This window comes from Chaetodon auriga, chromosome 5 (assembly GCF_051107435.1).
Source record: "Chaetodon auriga isolate fChaAug3 chromosome 5, fChaAug3.hap1, whole genome shotgun sequence".
Taxonomy (NCBI): Eukaryota; Metazoa; Chordata; class Actinopteri; order Chaetodontiformes; family Chaetodontidae; genus Chaetodon; species Chaetodon auriga.
Genome location: NC_135078.1, coordinates 10,702,910 through 10,727,475, shown reverse-complemented (window position 1 = coordinate 10,727,475; position 24,566 = coordinate 10,702,910). Strand labels below are relative to the sequence as shown.

General features: G+C 41.3%; 1 protein-coding gene across 1 annotated transcript in view; it reads left to right on the top strand.

Moving 5' to 3' along the window:
• Positions 1-24,566, top strand: part of adamts3 (ADAM metallopeptidase with thrombospondin type 1 motif, 3) — a 122,514-nt gene that overhangs the window by 52,712 nt on the left and 45,236 nt on the right. The window contains exons 6-9 of the mRNA XM_076731739.1: positions 2,434-2,619; positions 10,762-10,845; positions 11,773-11,929; positions 21,694-21,799. Of these exons, the coding sequence (XP_076587854.1) occupies positions 2,434-2,619; positions 10,762-10,845; positions 11,773-11,929; positions 21,694-21,799 (533 nt within the window). The remainder of the gene's footprint in view (positions 1-2,433; positions 2,620-10,761; positions 10,846-11,772; positions 11,930-21,693; positions 21,800-24,566) is intronic.

The following is a 24,566-nucleotide window of genomic DNA, read 5'->3' as shown; positions in this document are numbered from 1 at the left end:
GCAGTTCTACAAGTGGGGACCATTTGCACCCAGCTGTGCAAGTACACGTACCATTGTATGCATTATTCAAATACTTTAGCTCACAGCCTGCAGATATATGACTGATGTTAGCCTAATATTTTCATAACTATAGCTTTCATAGATCAGTCTGACGAGTCTAAAGTGCATTGTAAAGCTTTTGAAAAGGCTGTAATTAAAGTAAAAGAGTTGTGTTTTATTCAGCCGCTTTTTCTGTGCTCTATTAATTAATTTGCCGCATATTAGCAGACGGATCTTAGATGGCTGTTAGAGAGGTTTTGTTACCATTTAATGAGATTTAAAGTTAATTATTATTGATTGACAGTCAGGAAACATTACAGGTATTACATGCTCACACCATGAGCTTGTAAAACTGAATTTTTAGTGCATAGAAATAGCAGAAGGTTTAGATCCTTCGCGTTGCTGATGGAGACATTATCAAGACTCAAATTGCAGCGTTTGTGTTAATGAAAAGTTTGATAACCTGTAGATTACAATAAGTAATAAACATGTTTTTGAGTGATGTTGAAATGATAGAGAAGGTCTCAGAGATCAATCTTCTCCCCCAAAAACATTTGAGAAACTCTGTTTTAAACCACCGAGAGTGCACTGAAGGTTCAGACTCTCAATTACGTGAGACGAGATTAAAATGAACCGAACACAAAACTAAGAACAAAAGTGTTATTTTCCTCTGTGGTTGAGACGAAACAAAACAAACAGCAGGCATAATCACACCCTGACTGTCGGCCAGCACCTACAGTGAAGAAAAACAGTCGCGCTCGAAGACACGCTGATGATGCCTCCCTGTCGAGACTTTACCCGCCAGGTTTTCAACCTGCAACTCTCCTGCTGGCTGCTTTAATGGCCGACCAAGCTGCTGATGTCATTACAGTGGAAAATGTAATCTCCATTGCTAGTCCTATTGTAAAGTGTAAAGCAAGGGATACCTGCGGCCACTTCACTTCTCAGAGTAGGTGTTGTTTGCTCATGTCGGGATTACTGACTGGACCACATGAAGGATTTCATATCAGCAGTGCTCCCTGAGAGGCTTGACAGCCTTCAGAGTGTAAAGCTAAGCAGTATTATGGGGACGTTAAGTACTGGAAGGCCGTTCCATCAAATCGGGAGGTATTAGCAATTTCATGGTCTGATTTCACAAGTTCAGGAGCGACCGAATACTGTCAAGTCAGATAGTACACTTCATTTTCATATTGAGTGGAGACAGAAGCATGCTTTGAAGTCAGATGTGATTTTCCTTTTGACCACTGCAGATTATCTGAGCATTGTATAAATACCTTAGTTAGTCCCATAGTGCTGTTACTGGCATCGAATGGCATTGTCTATGGTGCATAAAAAAAAATGAGCCATGGTTTGAATGACCTGCTTTTATGTCAGTGTCACAGACCTGTTATCTTTGCACACTTAAGGGATTTCAGGGCTTAATGGTGGCTTTCAGCATCATGAGCTCGAGAGTCTTTGGAGTTTTTAAAGAGTATTTACAGTATGTAATAAAAGCAACAGCCTGTGGCTTCATTATTAACCATCAGTGAATGCACGGTATGAATCATGTCAGCTGTGTGTGATACAGCATGTTGCACAGTAATAGAAATACAGAGTCATTTACTTCAGGGCATGGTTGCAAACTACTATGTAAATGGTTTCTTGTCTGACTGAATGAAAAATACATCAGAATGTTACAAATGTATGTTTGACAGTTTGTGATGAATGTATAAGGGCCATCGAGGGTTTCCAGTTGGAATCAACTTCTGGAAAAACTAAAAGAAATCTCACATGTAAAAGTCTTTTTTAGTGTGTTACACTGTTTAGATTTCAAGTTTTGGACTGCAACTTATCATTATGTTCACTATTGAGTAATTTGATAAATTGTCTATAAAATGTCTTAAAATAGTGAAAAAACATTGTCCATTACAATTCTCCAGAGCCGTCTTCAGATTCCTTGATTTGTTTCACAAACAGTCCAAAACCCACAGATTTTCAAGTGATGCCAGGAAATGCATAAAAATCATCTCATCTGAGAAGCTGAACCATAAAATGAACCATTTTTACTTGAATGATCAGTAAATGGTTGAGTGGTTTGTTTGCAGTCGTCAAATATGAAACAGATTTATGAACAGCCATTTCTATTTCTATCAGAAGATGACCTGTGTGACACACTTATCAGTGTTGATTCAGTCATCTCGCAGCTCCATAGCACCTTTTGTAGACAGAAACACTTGTGTTTCTAGGTAATTGCATACCATTTGTGGCGTGACTCATCTCCAACACGATTATTTGTTTTTATTTTGAGACTGAATTAAAAAACAAAGTTTTGCAGCTTTCAGGAATTGTAGTTCTTGCACATCCACGTTAACAGTTCTGCCCCCCCCCCGTCTTGATCCCTGTGCAGAACCAGAGCTGGATGTACCCGGGACTCTCGACTCTGTAGCCCGGCAGGTCAATGAGACTGTCCGCAGCCGACGGCGCAGAGACGCCGGGGAGGACGACTACAACATTGAAATCCTGCTGGGGGTTGATGACTCGGTGGTTCGATTTCACGGCAAGGAGCACGTGCAGAATTACCTCCTCACTCTCATGAATATCGTAAGTCACTCACACTTGCTTTTGTTCCGAGTTTGAATAGTCCACTTGCAGTGTAACGCACGTGTATGCATTGGTCTTTTGTGCTGGACAGAATTTAACAGGGATGGGTGTTTCAGAAGGTAGTTTGACTCTGTGAGGCATTTTAGACTGTACTGTAGCAATGAAAGAAGATTGCTCGGATAAATACTGTGGAAATCCAGATATAGAGAGCCCAAATCTTCACAACACTTCCTGTCACAGCCATTCATCTTGCCATGAACTTACTTCACTTGTAGCGAGCCAACATTTCTGTTTTTAGCCTCTTTTAGCCAATAGTTTTGGTTTTGCAACACATTTACTGTACAGTTCTCAGTCTCAGCACTCTCATCAACCCTGTTTCGAACAGCAGCAGCCAGCTGTGTTCAGCCAACAAGCTCGAATGAACAAGCTGTATGCTAACCATCTTCCACCAAACAGCCTTCAGACAAAGCCGTTGACTGGTTGGTGAAGGAAGAGGAACAGCTAGCAGGCAAAAAAGCAGATATTATTCTCAGGAACTGATAGAGATCAGAACAGGGCCAGTAGCAACTACCAATCCAAATGTCCTTTTTTAAGTCATATTGGATGAAGGTTTTCAGCATGAACCAGACTAACGGACAGCTAAACTTCAGTTTTTGTCATTATTGATAAGCAGAAACAGTACAGAGGATGTTACACTAAAGGGTGCTGTAACCCTCTGATCTGCCATCACGATCACATGCTGTTTACAAGTGGTCATGATCTGAATGTATGAGCCGTCAGTGTTAACAGCACCTCTCCCCAGCGAGTCCTCTGCTGTGGTTCAGTGTTTCATCCACAGACCCACGGTGATCACAGACAACACACAGCTGGGGGGGACGCCTAATGCGTCTGTGCACAATTTGCACTTCTTTCCACACCAGAACGCCGTACTGCTCTCTCTGGATAGGATTATGTCCGTTCAAACAGAAAGGAGTGTGCCATCAAATCCCAAGCAGGCATTATCCCACCTACATCTGCTCTGGGTGTAGTAGAACATCAGCAGGGTCATTTAATCAGATGCTCTTCACTGGCAATTTACAATCGATTCAGGCAGTCATTTGCCTCTGGAGGCGGATTAGAATTGAAGTGCTTACTCAACACAGATGTCACAGAAAAGCTTCACTAGTGGTAAAAGAAATTGGACTTATGTGCCACCATTTGCTGGCCGCACAGCGAGGCATTCCTTTAATGAGGCATTTCAATACAGACGGAGAAGCAGGCAGAAGGCAGTTGTTCTCGTGCTCTCTGTGGAGAGTGGCTTCACTGTGGAAGCTGCTGCTGTTCCCCACCAACACGTCCGCTGATGATCAAAGCTTCCCTGGAGGACTGGGGATGGGTTGAAGATGATTGTGTGCCACACATGCATTATATGTATATACACAGTTCTGACAGCAATGGGATAACGTCGTTTTATGCTGTTGATGACGTGCTGTGTGGGAGAAGAATTGGACTTAGCCGACGAAATCAAAGAAACGAAGCTAATCGTTGACAAGCGGGTTATGGTTTTTGATCGGATGAAGCAGATGTAGAATACGGGCCAGCCGTGAAGAGGATGACGCTGCCGTTGATTTTATCGGAGTGACACCCAGTGTGTCGCAGTTTCAGCCTGCTATCTGTTGATTGCAGAGAGGAACGGCTCTATTTCTGATGATTTGTCATGCGTTTCTTCGAAGGCCTTGTCCTAGAAATATTTTTTAAATCCTTTTCAGCCGGAACTGCTAAAAAACATCCAAAAATATGGCATCATTTTGTTTCCTCTTTACTCCGCAGTCCCTTACCTGCTGTCTGTATTGTGTTCTTGTTTTTGTCTGACGATGTGGGAAAACACAAGATTGTTTCTCTCACCTACACTGGCTTATTGTTGATGACACGCTTCATTATTTATTCCTGAGTTAGAATTAAAATCCTCACAAACCAAGTTTTATTGAGCATAATAGTCACGTATCGTGTGAGTACGAACATGAATGCTGTTGAGTGAAAAACTGAAAGGGGTCAGTCAAATTAAAAGCACTGGATAACTGGGGGGAAGGTTTTGAAACAGATGAAACAGATCGATTCCTCGATATATATATAACCAGTTATCTCTATTTTGATTTCATAGCTTGCTTTTGACTAAGCATCTCATGATTTTTTCTTAATATATCAAAGGTGTGACATCCCATAATTGACAAACTATCTGATGACTGAAATATCAGCTTGTAAGTTAAATTCCTCCAAACTGACCACTGGCTGAATTCACGCTCTGCTCGGTTCGTTCTGCACATACACCCAGAGGAGATGCTGCTGAGTGATCAGTTATTCAGAGACAAACGTGAGGCCATGTGGTGAATCTATCAAGGCGTCTCTCTCACTCGCTCTCACTTTGCTGCAGCAGTGAGGATGTTATGAGCTTATTTCTGGTGTTTTCCAGTAGAAGCCTCGGCTGGCTTTGACTGGCGGCAGCTCGGCCTCTGAGCACTGATTGTAGTGATTGACAACAGTGTCTGGTTCCAGCCTCACACCTCTGCCTCTCTCTCTCTCTCTCTCTCTCTCTCTCTCTCTCTCTCTCTCTCTCTCTCTCTCTCTCTCTCTCTCTCTCTCACACACTCCTTCAAATACTGTATACTTCACCTCTTCTCTTTCCCTCTCTCCTTTTCTCACCTCTTTCCCTTTGCCCTTCTCGTCGCCCTTCTTTCCTCTTGTCTCATTTCCTTTCAAACCACCAACCCCGGATGATCCGCTCTCCTCTCCTCTCACCTCCTCTTGTCTCGTCTTCTCTTCTCCCCTTCCATCCCTTTTACCTTCTTCCTTTCCTCTTCTGTTCTCCCCCTCTTCTCTTGTCTGCTGTCCTCCTCTCTTCCCTTCTCTCTCCTCTCCCCTTTTGCGCCCCCATTTCACTTTTCCTTTTCCCTTCATTCCTTCTATCCTCCCTTTTCTCCCCATCTCTTCTCCTCTCATCTTCTCTTTTTCCTTTTGTTCTTATCTCCTCTCCTCTCATATTGTCTTCTTTCACTTTCTCCCCTCATCCCCTCTTGTTTTTTGTACCTTTGTCTTTTCTCTTCTTATCTTCTCCTCTCCTCTTTTTGATTTCTCCACTGTCCTGGAGAGAATCACAACTGGGACATTTTAATGAGCTTGTATGTGTGTATGTATTTACCAAGTGTGTTTGCAGCCGTGTGTGTGTGTCTGTGCATCTTTACCAGTGACACTGCTGTCGACAATGTGATCAACAACAATGTGGTTTTCAGGTCAACTCTTACAGACGTGCTGTATTAACTTGTGAGGTACCACTCCAGCATTACACTTGCTCCCCAATCTGTGACAGTAAATGAGAATTAACTCCTCTGTCTTTGCCACATGCTTCGTCATTAATGAAACTCCATTAGCGAGCGCAGCACAGCTTTCATACTTACTACAAATCAATAAGTGATCAGAGCGTCTGTCGCAGGAACTGTCTTCTGTATTTTTCTCTATTTGATTTGTGGTCCTTTTTGTCTGTCTGCCTGCATCCGTCTCTCATCACATGCTTGGCTGCTCAGTGCATTCAGCTGTACTCAGCAGTCCAGTTTGGTTCAAGGCATTTTATTCAGTTCTGTGATGCTTGCAAAGTGTGCAAAATTAGTAATCGCTTACTATCAAACATTTGGGAATACTGTATGTCTGTTTAATTTTGATATTGTAGCCTTCTTTTTGTTGCATTTATGCACAGAGTTTGTCATTTTCTTTGGCATACTGTCGTGGCCTTTTGGGGTGTTTCAGTGAAGGGGATTTGTGCCTTGAAGGTCTCACACCACTTCTATTTTTGGATAATTTTTCACTGGAGTCTTGAGTAAAGATTGTGCCTGCTGTTGGTTCATCTGTTTCAGGCTTTGGTGTACACATAAAAAGACGCACCTGGCAAAAAAAAATTGCTTACCCTGGTGCCACTAACTCTCCTCTCAGGCTGTCAAAGATCCATAACAGCTTCATTTTTGTGTCACAATTTTCATGTTGGACGGAAACTACACATCTACTCATTCACGTAAAGCAGTCCAATGAAAAGCAATGTCCTGTGCAGTCTACTATCTCCAGGAATCACAGCTCTAAGATGATAGATGCAGTTAACAGTCTGAAGGTATTTCTCAAGATGATAATCAGCATTTCTGCTTTAAGTATCAGAAGAAAAAGATAGAAATTGTGTAATGTGAGTTTGATTATGTGAAATTATCCAGACCGAAGTCCAGCGATTCCACAGCCATTAAAAAGACATTAGATAGTAGATAAAAGATAAAACATAGCAGAAACCACTCATGAGGTGAAGCAGGAAGCTGAGGTGCCACTTCCACTAATGAGTCCTCTTAATGGTCCATGCATGACTTTTAATGACCTCTGTTGGTAACATTTATGTACTGCAATAACTTTTCCATTTCAGTTACCAGTATACTACACACAGAGACAAACACATATAAAATTTCATTCAAACCAGTGTCACAGCTATATTTTAGAGAAATGTTTATTCGGTGAGGTCATTTTTTAAGGCAGCATTATGTATTGGACAACATTATTTGTGTTTTTCAAATGTTTTGCTCACTGTAATGGAGTCCAGTACAACACAGGCTCACTCTGTACTAGAGTTAAATCAGCACCTCCTCTGTGACAGTGTCACCATCAACTAAACAGGCGTCACAAAGGTCGAATTTATTGCACAGTTGTGTTATTGGACAGCGATAGCATCATGTAGAAAATGCAAGTGAAGGTGTTGTATGCTTGCTAATTGTAATCCAAGCCCCCCCCCCCCCCCCCCAAAAAAAAAAAAAAAATGCAATATGTCCTTTCCCATACAAAGCCAAAAGTATGTGTATGTGGACGCCTAAACCTGTACACCTGTAGATCATTTTTGCAAATTTCCAAATCCAATACGGCATTTTTCTGCACTACCTAGCTGCAGGGGGTTGCTCCAATTCAGTCGTGAGACCATTAGCAAAGTCCCACGCTGGTACTGGGAGATGAGGTCTGGCTCACAGTCTGCGTTCAGTTTGTCCTAAAGGCGTTTCATGGGGTTGAGGCCATGGCTCTGCACAGCCAGTCACATTCTTTGAACTAGGAAAACCACTTCTTTATGAATTTGGCCTTGTGAATTGGGCAGTGTCATATTAAAACAGGAATGAGCCCCTAACAATTGCCACAATATTAGGCACGTTATTGTAGAAAAAAAAAAACATCTTTTGTTTATCAGAGGAAATCTCTGTTTCTCTCCTGTGATTTGGGATAGGAGATCTATTAACTGATGCACATCACATCAGCCTTCATGCAGTATGACCGACACATCTCTGTTTTCTCTGTATGCAACAACTTGTTTCTATATGACTTTTGTGCGTCTCATTGGTGGAAAAGACAGCTGGAGACAAACCTTGATGCTGCCAGTCAGCTGCAATGAAACACTGAATTGTAACTGAAATATATAATTGAATTTTATATTGTTATTTGGATAGAAGGATAGAAGGATACAAGATGGATGGCACTATTTTATTTAAATCCTGCTCTGTGTGCACTATTGTATTACTGTCTTATTAACACCATGACCAGCTCAGATTGGCTAGAAATTCAGTTTAGACAGCCCAAGAAAAGATCTAGTTTTAATACAATACAATACAACAGCTGAGAGGAAGTATAGTTGTTTTTGACCAGCTTACACAAAAGGAAGTTTTGAGGCAGACATCTCAGTTAGCAGCACTGATTGATAACCCCTTCAATCCTCCATGTCCCTCCGCAGAGATGTATTGTGGCCGTTGAGAAGTTGCATGAGCTGAACGAATAAAACGTGAGGCTGAACACGTGCAGTGAGAGGAAGTGGGTCCTACTGTAGAAGCTGCTGTGATGTCTCGTACATCAGCCTCTGAAAGTGAGCAGATCAGCGAGTGGGAGAAAGATAACGTACAGCGTAGCTTTGCCCTGAAGGAAAGGCTCACGGTGCAGCTACTGTCGAGCTGCTCTGTCATGAGATGCGAGTTCAGGATCAGCAGCATTTACAGTATTTGTGTCCTTTCTACATAAAGCACGGGGGAACGTACAGCCAGATTGTTGCTTCATCCAGTCCAAAGCGGCGAGCAGTAGAATCTGCTGGACAACGAGTCACGGGTTTGCAGCGTGTTGCCCTGGTCCTCTGGCGTCGCTGCACTACAGAAAGTCTATAAGGCAAAAACAATGCTCTGAGGATAATTTAGCATGTGATTATATGCTGCTGGAATATATTTTTCCACCTCCTCAACCCTGTGTGGAGAACACTGACATATTGTGCAATGAGGCGGATAAGCTCGGTGAGAATTCACTGGCCCAAAAAAAATGAGACCCACTGTGATGCTGCCCGTCGCTTCAGTCCAAATGCCCCTGGTTGCTAATGAGGTCCTCTCATATACAGTGTCAGAGAGCTGGCACAAGATGTTGATTTGTTCACTGATTCGATTGCTGCTTACTGTAAGGTCAATAGTTAATGGCAAAACAACAGTGCTAAAGATGGGTTGATGGATGACCACACGCATCACACTGAGCCTTTTAAAGGTCAGCTGTCAATACAATGCATGGTGTTTCCAGTGAGACAGAGGTATGACATCTCTGCAAAAGGTAGACTGTAATATAAAATATAGTATAATATGATAGAATTCTAGGTGCAAAAAATGTAAACGCCAAGCAGGCATGCTGGTTATCTCATGCTTTGTTAAAGGAACAACGTGCATTTTGGGTAAATAAACGTATTTGCTTTCTCTCTGAGAGTTAGAAAAGAAGATCAAAACCCTAACCAGGGCCACTGTGTCAGCTTTTACCCAAACCTAACCCACAAGCAGAACTGTAAAAAGACAATTAGTGGTTTTAGGTGGAGTCACATACATGGTATCCTCTTCTCACCTTGAAATAAAGCCAAGATTCCCAAAATGTTGAACTATTCCTTTAATATTCTCCACATCTGCTCAAATCTTCAGTTTCTATCACCTGTAACTTCGCTGGTCACCTTCTGAACTAAGCAGTTATATTTTTAGTTCTTCTAGAAATGCTAATTAAACTATCTAATATACATAAAAACATAAAAGCAATGTCCAAATTATTCCCACTAATATAAATGAATTTTGTCTGCCATTTATTTCAGAGCAAGATTAAGTGTCTCAAAGTCTAACAAAAAAAAAACAAAGGCTGTTCTCTGCATCTTCAAGTAGATAAATGAACATGCACATGGAATAATTTAACAGCAAATCCAACAGTGTATTTAATATGTCCCAGTTACCAGCAGGTACAGTGAGTGACGCTGATCCCTGAAGGAGAAATTTGATCTCTTTAGCTGATTAAAAACACACAACAGGTCTATGGAAGATAACAGTGGTAAGAAAAGTGTGAGACGGTGCAATGCTAAAAACGGGGACACAGCAGGAGTGTGTGTGAAGAAAAGCTCCCAGATTTAAGCTGATAGGAAACGTTGGTCAGGCTCCCTGACTCCCCCAGACTCTTTACGTTAACTCAGCGTTCCAAGGAGCTACGACGGTCTGAATACTAAACATGCTTCTGTCTTGTTCATTCTGTTCCTCTCTGCATCTGTTTTATGTCCTCTGCAATGGGTCATTTTAACCACACAAAAGAAAAACATCCCTTGTTACACCTACTTAAGTCAGTTTTACTGATATAGCCCAATATAGCATGCCACAAATTTGCCTCAAGGGGTTCTGCAATCTGCACAACATACGACACCCTCCATCTATTCTCTTATATCCTCAATTCAGATGAGGAAAGAAACCCGTTAACAGGGAAAAAAAAATGGAGGAAACCTCAGGAAGAGCAACAGGAGGGATCCCTCTCCTAGGATGTTCAGACAGGATGAGAACATGATGATAATACCCTCCTCCTTGATGCATTCACTGGCTCTCCCATAAAGCCTCAAAATAGTGGTTGCACTCATCTGTGATTATAGTCATTCATGGACTGATTTGTAAAGAATGGTTTGTTTCTCTTGCTCTTTTCCTCCGATGAGTGGAAAGCAGAAGGCCAGAGTTAACAAGATAGGGGGTATAACATGTCTGTGAAGCAGATGCCTTTAAAGAAATGCTCTTGGTGTGAGCTATTGATAGCCCTCAGATTTATAATGTCTTTCCCTCTCCTCAGGTCAATGAGATTTACCATGACGAGTCGCTGGGTGTCCACATCAACGTGGTCCTGGTGAGGATGATCATGCTGGGCTATGCCAAGGTGAGTTACACTGGAATCCTACATGTCAGTGTAGCTTAATAACAAGATACCTAATACCTGTTAAATTCCTTCAAAGTCTTGACTACATATATGATAGAAATCTGGACAGACATGGATGTGAACTGCAACTTCAATGGTTGGTGTGCTCATTGTAGTCTGCTCTGAATTCTTGCGCCTGTCAAAGATTTACATTGGCAAGACAGAACATTTATGGGTAAAATGTTGAAGGTGTTGCCACAGTCGAGCAGCACAAACGCTCCCATCCCCCCTGCCGACCCTGAAAGTCTGTGACACAACAATTTGTTGTGTTTGCTGTGGGGAAACAGAGGCTCTGACAGAGAGATGAAGCATCAACCCATCATCACTGGCTGTAACAGCACACAGATAGAAAAGAAAGTCACAAACATGTGTGCCTCTGCGGGATAAAAGTCCCAAATGCAATCCCAGGAGTACACAAACAGAAACCCAAACAGAAAAAAAAACACTTTTCGTGCTTTATTTTAGTCAGAAATATTTGTGTAATTGCTTCAGATAAGTGGCTATTTCAGCCTTGTGGAGCACGCTAGTGACACCCAGAGCCATTAATAAGGGAGCAGAGGTGCTAAACAGGGAAGAAAATGTATGCAGATTGCAGGGGTCAGCCTCTCTTGCTCTCTCTCACACATACTGTAAAAACACACTATTTAGAGTACTTAGTGTATTTGTGTTTATTTTTTATAGATTGCAGAGACAACGTTTAGTATGCCATCCACTTATTATCACCCCATGTATAATCTGTGGCTACAGTGAACCGTACTTATACTTGTCAGATAAGCAGTCAATGCAATTTTGGGCTGCTGACAGAATACTTATGAGTTCATTCTCACAGTGAAGCCTCAGCAGTAAGCATTTCTCTCTCTCTCTCTCCCTCTCTCTCTTGCCTGTCAGTCCATCAGCCTCATTGAAAGAGGCAACCCATCACGGAGCCTGGAGAATGTGTGCCGCTGGGCATTTGTGCAACAGAAGGGCGACCCTGATCACGCTGAACATCATGACCATGCAATCTTCCTCACTCGGCAAGGCTTCGGCCCCACAGGGATGCAGGGTAAGGCCCCCTAGGACACACTGGTTCAAATGCGGTTGCCTGCAGCTTTTTGATCTGAATACAGTTACATGAGGCTATCATCATCAATTATTCTTGATATGAATGGTTGTGAGAGGCTCAGGCGGCCTTCCATTCATTTTATAGGATAACACATCTTGTCTTGATGAGTTCAACAAGCTGGTTTTAAGAAAGTTTCAAAATAACGAAGCTCTCATTTGTGAATTGCATATCAAATGCAGCTTTAACAATTCTTTGGGTCCCATTTGCTACAAGCCTTGAAAAAGAGCACTGACCAATCAAAAAGGTCACCAATATCAAGCAAAAATAGCACAACCAATCCTGCTAGGGTAATACCCCAGAGCCCTTTTGTGCTTCATATTTGGTACCTTTCCTTAATGTCTAATCTTGTGAATGCAGACCTGGAAAGGCTGGAGACTCAAGGCAATTTATACTGTCTGTCTGATATTGACTTCTCAGTCCGCTTCTTATTTCCTCCACAGCAGCAAAACTGAAACAATGAGGGTGACTATCAGTCCAAGGTCGTCACTATTAAAGGCCCATTCCACTTGCTTTATTTGCCCATTTGAACAACAGCTGTGTGTATTTTTCTCTTGGAAGTGAACACTGTACACTCTGGGTAACCTGCTAATACTTTTGTTTTTTGTGAAGACAAAACAGAAGTAATTTATAAGGTGCAGTATACAGACGTGTCCCAGATATATACCAGATTTAACTGGCGCAGTGACATTTTGTCAGTTTATTTAAAATTTGAGGCATTACTACTGTTTTTTTTTTTTCTTTTTTGCCACGTAAAACCTCTGCCAATAATCATAATCAAAATATCTCTGTTTTACAAGTCTGCAGTGCTCTTCACAATGACTTCTTACTTGGGGCCATTTGCAGAGACAGAGTGGAATCTGATGTGCTTATTTGATTGATTGATTGGCTGATTGTCTGATGGATTAATTCTATTTTCCACATCAGTGGAATTTTGTCTTTGGCTTCTCCTGAGGTATAGCAAAAGCACATACAGGTAGCAGCATATAGGTTGCATAAATAATACCAGAGAGCAGATCAAGTGATGCAGTCATTCTGTGTTCAAGGCCTGTATGACATAGGTAATGAAAGACTTTTTGTATTTCGACCCAAGAAACAAAAGCAGCCGGCTTTGCAGTGCAAAGAGGATGCCATAATGGTTAGTTACTGTTGTGTAGGATGTTGTGGTCGTGATGTGGACCAGCTGGCAGAAAAATCAGTTCCACTTTATTTGAATAAACTCTGGTCAGGAAACACAGACTGAGTTGAAAATAAAAACTGCAAGAAAAGCGGAGAGGACTGAAAGCATATCAGAAAAATGCTGCTAACTAATCGTGGAGGAAATGTGTTATTATACTGTATGATGTGATTCACTCAGGAGGTATAAACACAATAATGACAGACAGAAAAAAGTTAAATGGATATAAACCAGTCTGTAACCATGTGAGTACTTGAGTTCAATGCTGAAATAACATGATACATGATCAAGGAGGCTGAGCAGTTGGAAAATAGGTCACTACTGCTCAGTCTGAACTTTTATTGGCAATGGAGCAGACATGTTATGTGTCTTATCTGTACTCATTCTGCCTCCAGTGTTGTATTTGCAAATACAGCTAATTATCATGTTGGTAGGTTCTTTTCTGTTATGAAAACACTAGTTGAACTCGAGGGCAGGACACAAAATAGGAGACGTTGGTAGAAAAGAAGTTGTTTGAAAAGCGTGGAGGCAGCAACTAGGGAAGTGTGACTGGTAGGGATGACGTAGAGAATTGGAGTTGGCTGGCAGACATACAGACAGAAAGGTTAATGAAAACATCAACTCAAGGAGAAAAATCACAAAGAGAAACTGAATTTGGCCTTGAAGCATAAAATAAGCCATGGTGAAACAAACATCTGGTGATGAGTGGCTGAAGTGGCTGGGGAGGTATACTGTGGGCTGAGACAGGTGTGAAGACCTGGAGGACTGACGAGTTGATTGCAGACAGGTGTGTTGATGAGCAGAGCCAGCAGTCAGAAGACACCTGGGCCATTCCATGACTTTCCTCGATTTTCCCCAAAGCTAGTCTTGTGTTGTCTTGGGATTATGCTTCAGGCTGTTGTCTTGTTGAAATGTAAACCTTGGCCCCAGCTTGAGATCCTGAGCACTCTGGAAAAGGCTTTCAGTCAGGATTGTTCAGTATTTTCCTGCATCCACCTTTCCCTCTGTCCTGACTCGTCTTCCAGTCCCTGTTACAGAAAAACATGTCCACAGCATGATGCTGCCACCACCATGTTGGACTGTAGGGATGGTGTTAATGAGGTGATGCTTCACTCTTCATTTCATCAGACCACAGGACTCTGCTTCTTGTGGTCTGAGAGTCATTCAGGTGGCTTTTGGCAAACTCCCAGGGGGCTGTCATGTCCCTTTTAGTGAGGGATGCTTCTGTCTGGCCACTTCACCATAAAGGCCAGATTGGTGGAGTGCTGCACTGATACTTGTCCTTCTTAGGGTTCACCCATCCCCACAAAGGGACTCTGGATGTCATTCATTGTGAACATTGGCTTCTTGGTTACCTGTCTGACCAAGGTCCTTCATCTTGCTCAGGTTGGCTGGGTGCCTACATCCAGGAAGACGGTTGGTGATTCCAGACTTTTTCCATTTGACAGAAGCCACCATGCTCTTCAGCACTTTCAATGTTACAGAAATGATCCTATGTCCATCCTCAGATCTGTGCCTTGACACGATCGTGTCTCACAGGTCTACAGATAAGTCTCTGGACCTCATGGCTTGCTTTTCACTCTGACATAGCTGTGTGCCTTTCTCAATTATGTCCAGTGAACTCTGTTTGGCTCAGGTTTATTCCAAGTCATAGAAGCATAACTTGGTAAGTAAAATGTATGAAAGTTCAATAGTGAGTGTCATAGCAAAGAGTCTAAATACTTGGCTCTGAAAACTTTCTGTACTCACTGCATGTTATCTGAATTAAATTAAAACTTGGTCCAGTAGACGAGCTACTTGTGAGGTTATGAGAATTTACAAATTGGGGCGCAATTTGAATCCTGTTGTGTAAAATAGAAAAAAAGATGCAGCAAATGAAATTTTCCCACTGTGCTTTGGACCAAAGGAAATAAGCTCTGCAATTCATGTGGTTACATGCTTTCAGCTTGTTGATGCATAAAATGGAGACAGTATCAACATAGAGCACACAGTCAGAGTGATGCACCTGAGGCTTAAATGACCAGTGACCTGGTATACAGATTCACGCTCTGCCTGAAATGTGAGACACTTAAGTGCTTTCATCCAGCATTGGCTGAACTGCACCTGATAGTAATGTTTTGATTTTAGTTTAGAACCTGATTGTCCTTCAGTGCCATTGACGTATAGCAGACTTTTAGGCATGTTGCTGTCATGGGAATAAGAGCCAAGGTACATGGACAGACCATCAGAGGCTGTGATAACTAGCATGACAATAATAACTCTCTGTGCCTGCACGCAGACTCAGAGAGTTATTATTTTCTGGTGTGTTGAAACTGTCACAGCATAGCAGCATTGGAGAAGCAACGCTGGAAAACACATTTGTTGTCTTGTCTATGGGGATTAATCAATACTCAGCCCTGTGGCTACACCAGCTGCCAAGAGGCCACAACATATACTGAGAGCCATCATTAGCTGAAGCCTAAGAACAGATGCAGGCCAAGCCGAACCCTGGTGAATTCGACTTGGGTGACAGGAGTCAGGGCGTGTCAGAACTGCACACTGACAGCTCACAGCTCAGTTCCTGTTTCAGTTCATTTAGGTTAAGATATAAACACCAAAACACTTCAGGGATCAGGGCTGTTAATGCATCCCAACTTCATTGTGTTGGGGCTTTCTCCTCTGTCTCTATCTTTCCCTCCTGGTGTCTTCTGACAGGTTCATATTGGGTAAGCTCCACCTTCTTTATGTTCACCAACCAATCAATAGGACAAATGACCACCATGTGACAGTTCTGCAGAGCAGGAAGAGCAACGCACATCCGCTTTTTATGTTCTTGTGATTTCAGTGATTTCAAGGGGCCGGGAGGCAAGTCAGATTTGACCTTGTGATCCTGGAGTTGTGCTCTAATAGGGATTGGCATGGGTTTATGTATTTACACCATCATAAATAACTCTTTAATATCACTGCTTGTGGACAATTCTGGGAGTCAGTAAGCAGGACAGGATTTTTGCATCGTCATTTAGTTTATTTTACTTATTCAGTAAAACAGACATTCACATCTGGTTATTTTATCTATAAATAAATGAAAAAATCTATTCAATTTTTATTAGAATATCAACTTCATTAAATTCCATTCCCACGTCTAGTGTAATTAATTCAGTTACTGAGGTCACCCCCAAGCTCCCAACAGTACTGCATACATAATTAAAAATCAGTACACGCTTGCATACTTTCCATTCAGACTAAATCTTTTGTCTTTTTCATCATCACTTCGCTATCACCTTGAATAGTACCGTGGAAAATACTGAAAGGATCGATTGTCTCTCCCCACTTTGCCGGCTCAGGTAGGAAAAGGTCAGCGTGTGTTTGTGTTTTGATGTACAGCAAGCGAAGCATCTCTTTCACACTGTGCACAGGAGACTTGAAGCTGCAGTGACAGAGAGAAGATCAGCTGGTGACGTCTCCACTTTATAAAAGCCAGGAGACACTGTATTTTTTTGTGGTGTGTTCCCTGTGGGGATGCTTGGTAACTGAAGAGTTCAAAGCTGCATCAAAACATTTCGCCATTCAAACAGTGTCTTCTTTTCCTGCAGTCATTCACAGTACAGTGTGCTTGTCCAACACTTGCATGTCTGTCTCTCTGGTGCTCCAGTGTTCTCAATAATTAGTAGAATAAGCAAATAGAGCAAGCAGACCTTATTTAACTCTAAAAATTCACACTGTCATGGTAGTTTTTTCATGGGAATGAAATCGTTACTTTGCTTTTTCTACTTTGTCATTTGGATGTACAGTATAACACTCATGTTGGCACACAGTATGCTGGAAACTTCAAATGTTCTCTCTCGAATACGAAACAAACATCAAATTAGCAAAGACGTTAACCTACCTGGAATATATGGAGATTGATACAGAACACTTTGAGTCTCTGGACTTACAATTTACAATAGTTTCTTTATAGATGCATAGATGCCATTTCCTTAAATATTGCAAGGTGTGCCAAAGGCATGGTCACAATTCAGGGTACTGTATTTCAGTGACAGACTGTAGCTCCTATTTTTGATTAGCATGTTCCCTCTTTATTCAATCTGTACAGATATTCCACTATCCTAAGCCTAATAATCCATCTGAAATACCTTTTCTTTTCATTTTTCTTGTTTGAATTGTGATGTGGGCAGTAATTCAGAGGTCTTGAACCAAAATATCAGCTCCTCTTGATATATTAGTATTAGCATTAATTATTCATCATGATATGCTGTGCATGCTTGTAGAGTGGCTTTTTTGAAGAACAAGAAAGAAGCAGGAAGCTGTTTCTGTGCAAGACCTTTCCATTGTACTGTTTGAGTCTCAACTTAGCTTTCATTTTAGGAACATTGAATTGACATCACTTACTAAAATAGTCTTTTATTTCTGTGTAATAACCAAACCTTTTGAAGCTCCTTCTCTTTCTTCCACAGTATAAGGCACAGGAGAAAAGATAAGTGCTTCCACCCTCCATCCACTATCCGCAACTAGCAAGCAGTTATTTCCTAACAGTAGCGGGAAGAACGAATGAATGAATGAATGAATGTTGAAATGAATTGTTCTATGTATTGGTGCACTTATTGTCTGGCCATTTGCCTTGCAGACAAATTCAAGGGAATATTTAATGATATATGCTCTGGCTACTGTGTTTAATCAATTTCGATCTGAAATCCATTGGGAGAAATAAACCAATAGCTGCTGCCTTTTGTTTGTATATCAATCAAATTCCTATACCAAGCAGCCTCAGTCTTCTTTGATGCCATCAAGGATATTAAGACATGATAGGCCTCATGGCATCCTTTCGGACTTCACTAGTCAAAGGCAGAATTGTTTCAATGGTGTCTGGGGAAAACATCTTACAATCACTTCTCCGCGGTCTTTCCTCGAGCCATTGTTAGATTTTGATAATCACAGAGCCGCGCTGTAAGCAAGATGTCATTAAGCTTCTCTGTTTGAGTGTGACATGTTTTGAAATTGAATCATTTTCACGGGCTGAAATAAACAAAGCAAATGACAAGATTTCACCCCACAGACAGTGAACAGACAATAAGAGGTTGATAGAAAAAGTTAATGGTAAAGATGGAATTCTGCCTTCCCTAAATAGCTAATCTAATCCATCAATCACCATGGAAACAAACAAAATCTATTCTTGTGGCATTACATTGAATCCTTTGTCAAGGCTGTGATCGTGCGTCTCCTAAGCCTTCAGTAAATTTACTTGCACACTAAGTAAAATTTTCTATTTACAATCTCTAAGTCTTTAATGTAACAGGGAATATTTGAAGAACCTCAGAATTATACTTACTCTAAATACAGTTCAACAGTAATTGCAATGGCTGCATGCATGACCTACAAATAAATGCAACAAATTCATGGGCTGAGACCATGCTTCCAGTTACTTACAGAAATCATTGATAGAGTACACTGATGATGTGCAGTAAACAAGTGCAACAGGGTCTGAGGGTGTATTTTTCCGTTAAACTCTCAAACAAGTGAGAAATATGTCACTTATTAACCGAATATGTTGTTGTTGCTTGAAAAACACAGGTCATGTATGTGAAGGTCTACAGTGCGAATGGTTTGTTGTTCGGGAACCTTTTGTTATGCCTCTGTTTCTATTCTCCTGAGACACTTAATACTACTCAACTGACTCATGTGCATTGTGATTGGGTGTGTGGGAAGAAGCATATGCGTTGTATGTTTTACACACTCCACACACACTCCATGAATGCATACTCACCTTGTCTGGTCTCGCTGGCCCGCCTCTCTCTGTCTCAGTATCTCTGCAGGGAGAAGCGTATTTGACAAGGAAGCGTAACGTAAGGTTTATTTTTTTAGAACTTTTACCCCTGATAAACAGAAATAAAAGCTAAGAATGAATGGTCTCCCAAGAGAGTCACAAAACAAAGTCAAAGATCAGTGCCAGTTACACCAAAGCATTTTGTTCATGTCACACATAACATTCATCCAGGTGATGAATGTTCTCAGATGAGCTTCTGTCTGTACTGAAACCTTTCAAAGTAGACTGAACAAGGTGTCTCATCCTGGTTTCTGCATTTTAGAGAAGGGATTATCAATGTTAACTATTATTTTGCAGTTGTTAGACCCTGTGCTTCTGGTTCACATAACAGTACTCTATCATGGTATGTCATTCTTCCATAAGGAATATAGATGCTTTTTAAATTATTTCATTATTAATGCACCAACACCACACCACTTCTTAGCAGCCGTGGCATAGACCCTAGCTGCTATCCTTTCAGATTTTGCTACTGAATGGTGCTAATGTGCAGCTCACCGGTGGACTGTCATTTCTTCTGTCTTGTCTTGTTTTCTACTGTTTGCTTGTACATAATCAGCGGGAAATGTTAATGCCTTAAAATGATCCCAAGTTGCTCTCTGCTGCAACTTTTGTTGTGAGTGCATAGTAATGATAAAATTGGATGAACTAATCTGGATATTTGTAAACTCGCATGAGAATTTTCTCATCTAGATTATGGCAGCTGGACTGAAAGAGTGCACTGTTCACAGAGAGTCAGCCAAACTATAAATGCAATGCGAGGAGGATAAATCTAGTTTTGTCCCTCTTGCATATAATGGGACAAAACTAGATTTTGAGAACTTCACCCCCCAATTCCCAAAGAGTAAATTATACCCTTGAGAAAGCATAACGCACGAAGAGTCAATTATGTTTGCTGGAGGCAGCACTGAGAGGGAGTGTTTTCCTCCTGGATGCCCCAGAGCACATTTATTTCATGCATTTTCTTTACCTTTTCATTCCATCTCTTTCATTCTCCATTTAATTATTATTTGGCTTCAGTATTAGTTTAGCATGTTGGTCATGTTGTTCTTGTTTTCTTGTGTTTATTTTTTGTTTTGTTTCAGCTCCAGTACTTGGTAGAGATGGGATTATTTTTAAGATGAATGACTTCAGAATTGGTATTTTTGCAATAGGTATATAGTTTGGGGAGTAATACAATCATAAATTGGTAATGATGATGGATTTTTCAACTAGACTGCAGAAAATCAAGCATGAATTCTCTTCAAAATACAACAGACCAAAGTTACATTTAGCTTCAGTTGAACAAAATCAGTACAGTTTTTAGTTTTTGTTTCCATTTTCTCACAGTAAAACTCAGTTTTCATCTTTTCTGCACTCATCGTCTTTAATTTACCATGATAATAGACAAGGCAATGAAATCTGAAGCAAAAACCCTAAAGACAGGAGACATCCATTCATTCAAGAGGCTCACTCAGAATGACAAATGATAAAAAGACTATCTTGTTTTGCGGTTTGGATGTCTACGTTTGAGCAAGGACCATTATTAGTGGCACCGTACCAAAGGTATATTAGCACTGCTGTGCCAATTTATGTTCCCTAAATGTCTCTGCCTGGCAGTGTGTGGTTCATTTCTTATGAAATCTATCCATATTTGTTGTTTGGTGCCAAACAAGTTTAACGTCAGTTCACAATATTGCAGATACAGGTGTGTTACGGTTAGTAAAGTGGCAAAACAACAGCACAGAGCAAGGACAAAATGAGGAAACACGTGTTTATTCTAATTTTGGCACACTTAAGGCTCATCAGTGCTGCCAGCTGTAGCTTCCATTCTCTCAGTTACGGCATTAATGTCAACAATGTGTTCACAGCGACTGATGCAACAACATGCAAATAAAGCATCGTGGGAAATAGGAGAGTAAAAATTGGAATTTCAGTCATAATTAATAACTATGAGGGTGACAACCATGACCATGGAAACTCTTCCTCCTTTCCATGCTGAATGTCCCGCTCTCCCTCCCCCTCCTGCTGTCTGTTTCCTGTTTTGTTGCAGGGCTCAGCATCACATGTACCATCACGATCATGATGTGACACACGTAAACACACACAATACATACACAGACAGACACACTGATCTGGCCTACTTAAAGGATAAGTTCACCCCCTTACCAGGTAGTGTCAGTTTTATTTGCCCAGGTTTTGAGATATCTACCTTAGGAACTCCTGCCTTCAATGTAGGCGAATGGGATTACTTTTATGGGGTTGAAAGCATTAAAAAAATTACATTTGAAAAACTCAGCAGCAACATCTCTGTCTGGAGACAATTTATTAGCTACCCTGAATAATCCAAAGCCATTAGGGACTGTTTCTGTGGTAGTAGGTATTTTTGTTGAAAAATGTTCATAGCAAGGTCTGTTGATTATCCAAAGTAACAAGGACGTAGCTTTTGGAAATGCAGGCTGCTGTCATTTTCACTCAGTTGATCAGTGCAGTAAAACTGTGTTTGCCTTCACAATATTTGTGCAGCATCAGAAATGTTAGACCCTCAAGAGAGAAAACAGAAGCTATCTGCATGCATCATGAGGAGTAAGAGAGTGAAAATGTATTTTTGTATTTTTGGTCATTTGACCTTCAGATTTATATGTGTCCGTCTGCCAAGAATTATGTTCACTTACAGTTGATTTGCATTAGCTGGATTCTTTATAGAAAAGAAGCCTTACAGTAACCCTCATCCTCTCTCTTGATGTCCTTCAGGTTATGCTCCAGTCACAGGAATGTGCCACCCGGTGCGGAGCTGCACCCTCAACCATGAAGACGGCTTCTCCTCAGCCTTTGTGGTGGCTCACGAGACCGGACATGTGTAGGTTCTTGTTACGTTCGTCCTTCTTTCTCAGTATTCTTGTTTGAACTCCCAAACACACACATTCCTCTTCCCAAGGTGACGCGATGCTGTGATGTAAGAGAAATTGTTGTCCTCAAACATAACACCACACATAACACGCTGCACATGTGAAGTGTGAACGTCCTCCTGTGTTTTTTTTTTCTCTTGACCTCTATGTTAAGTGACATCAGGACCTTTAAGCGTATTGGCCGTCAGCACTCAATGTTCACCTTTTTTTGGAATTCGTGGTTTGTTATTAAGCATGCGTCCAACAGCACAAGGACTCAATCATTATTTCTTAGCGTGTCTCCTCTGCCTTTCAGTGTTGTGCACTGAAAATGAGTAATTAGCTCAGTTACTAGTTACTTCTCTCAAAGTAATTGAATTACTTTACCAGTGACTGAATATAAAAGTAATTCATTACAAGAGAAAGCGAGGTTTGTGTTACTTTTAAATACCCTCTTTAATTCTGCAATTAATGCACATATGGCTGTATTATTTTATTGTTGCTGTGGCACCGTCAGCTGTCGAAATATAGTGATAATTGTTATTAATACTCCTGACCACCAGAGGGCAGCAATCCCTGGTGTTCTTACCTGTGAAGGTGTCTTGCGCTGTCTTGGTTGGACAGTATGATTTGGTGGAAGAGGCTCCACATGTTGCATGTACAAGCTTTGCTACAGTAGTTCATAAACAGTTATACATTACTACCCCCAAATTCAGTTGAAAACACAAATTCTCACACGTGATGCAAAATGACCAAAGCAAAAATTCACAGCCATCAAAAATGCAAAAACGGGTATCTTGCAGCCTTAATGTCAGTTTGCAGGCTGGATAGCTAGTTAGCTGCTCAGCTGCAGCGCATTTAACAGTGTGGCTAGATGTTAATATGCTTCTTACTCTTGAATACCACTAACAACATGCTGTCTGTCCACGACATTAAAGCCACAGTGCAGGTTTGTTTACTTGGAAAGGGAGGGAGGGGCATTGGCATAAAGAAAAAAGAAGCTGTCCTTCAGCATGAGCAGCAGCTGTTTGACAGTGTCAACCAGCTGAGACAGCAAAGATCCGTCCTGCTGAAATGTCCCCGAGTGAGACACCAAATCCTCCAACTTCTTCATGGTTGCTGCTCTGCCACTGACCCCGAGGGCAAGTGAGCATGTTGTTTCATCTTCAGAGATCAATAGGAAAAAGAAAATCCTATAAAATCAATCTGGAAATCAGGAGCTGGGCTGTGCGTGCGCGCGTGCGCGCGTGCACACACAAACACACACACACGTAGTCGTATTTCCATCACTTCTGGGGACATAACATTTATTTACATTAATTTCCTGTTTCCTGGAGACTTATCCTGACTATAACTGCAGGGGGGGATGGGAAACCCTAAAAACTCTAATTCTTAGAGTTCAATTTCAAGATTAAATCCTAAATGAGCTATTGTGAAGCTATTCACAAATCCTGAGACAGCCTCTAAGCTGAAGAACCGCTAAACTGTGTGTCTTCTTAGCTTAAGAGATAAAGGTACGAAGTGGCCGGGATGAGGTGGAGACAGGAAAGAGGATCTTAAAATGCTTTAAGTAAAGACTGTGCTTAGATATCTTTGTGGTTGATTTTGTTTATGGAAATGTTCGAATTTCGTAGTCGATTATCAGCTTTTTTTCACCGCCTCAGCTCAGTTTATCTCCATATATTACATGCAAATGTGGGTACATTTGGAGTCTCTAAAGGGGCATATCTCAATGTCAGCAACAGTCTTTTTGTTCTAAAAGGACGATCATAATATCAGTGAATCACACTCCTCTGTCTCTGTGATGGGGATCAAACTTACACTACCTGGGGCCACTGGCCAGGTGGTTCTCTGTAAGAGACAGCACATCACACTGAATTGCCATTTTGGTTCAGTTCATTAATTCAGCCTCTCATAGTGTCATTTTAGCCAGTTTCTGTTAGAGAGAGGGGCTTGGTTTTGGTTTGACCTAACCCCTCTGTACCAAGTGACATACTTAGTGGTCACTGACCAGTGCTCCCTCTTTTCAAAGACTAAAACATCTGTGCAAGATAGTGGAAGCAATTCTTATATGTGGTCCAGTCTTTATGGGTTTTGGCTAGTCCCAGGCTTGAACTGCAGGGGCACCCTTAAGATTTTTTAGTTTGAGTTGTTATTCCGTAAACTTGTTAACAACAACCTTCATAGTATCTGCCTCAATCTCATCCACACTGGATGGATTTGTGGCCATTTTTGTGCCTCCATATGTCCTGGATGTTCTATATAACTGTCTATGAAGATGATTAGTTCTGGTTTCTCCAACCAGAGGAAAGGGCCGCCAGTCACCCTGTTTGAATTATTGAACACATAGGAGATGTGGGCTGTAATGAGGATAGATGGAAACAGACTAAGCCTTACAAAAAAATTGCTTCAGTGTTATTGCTGTCAGCTCACTCATAGCTGGCCTCAACTGTTGCATCACAATCCATTTTGCATGGACAGGACTTTCTGTCTTCCCCTCTATTCTCCTCTCCCTTACACTCTACCTACTGCTCGACATGTTTAATAAAGCTGCTTGAGATTGTTATTACCAGCAGAACAGCAGCTTTGTCATTAGTTAGCTGTCGCTTTAAAGTCCACAAACAAGGTTGTATTGTCTGCCTCTCTTGAGACAGTCAACCTTTCTTTAAGGGCCATGTACATTTTCCTAAACCCCTTCTCAGCAGGGGGTAAACAGGGGTGTTAAAACTGTTCTTAAAG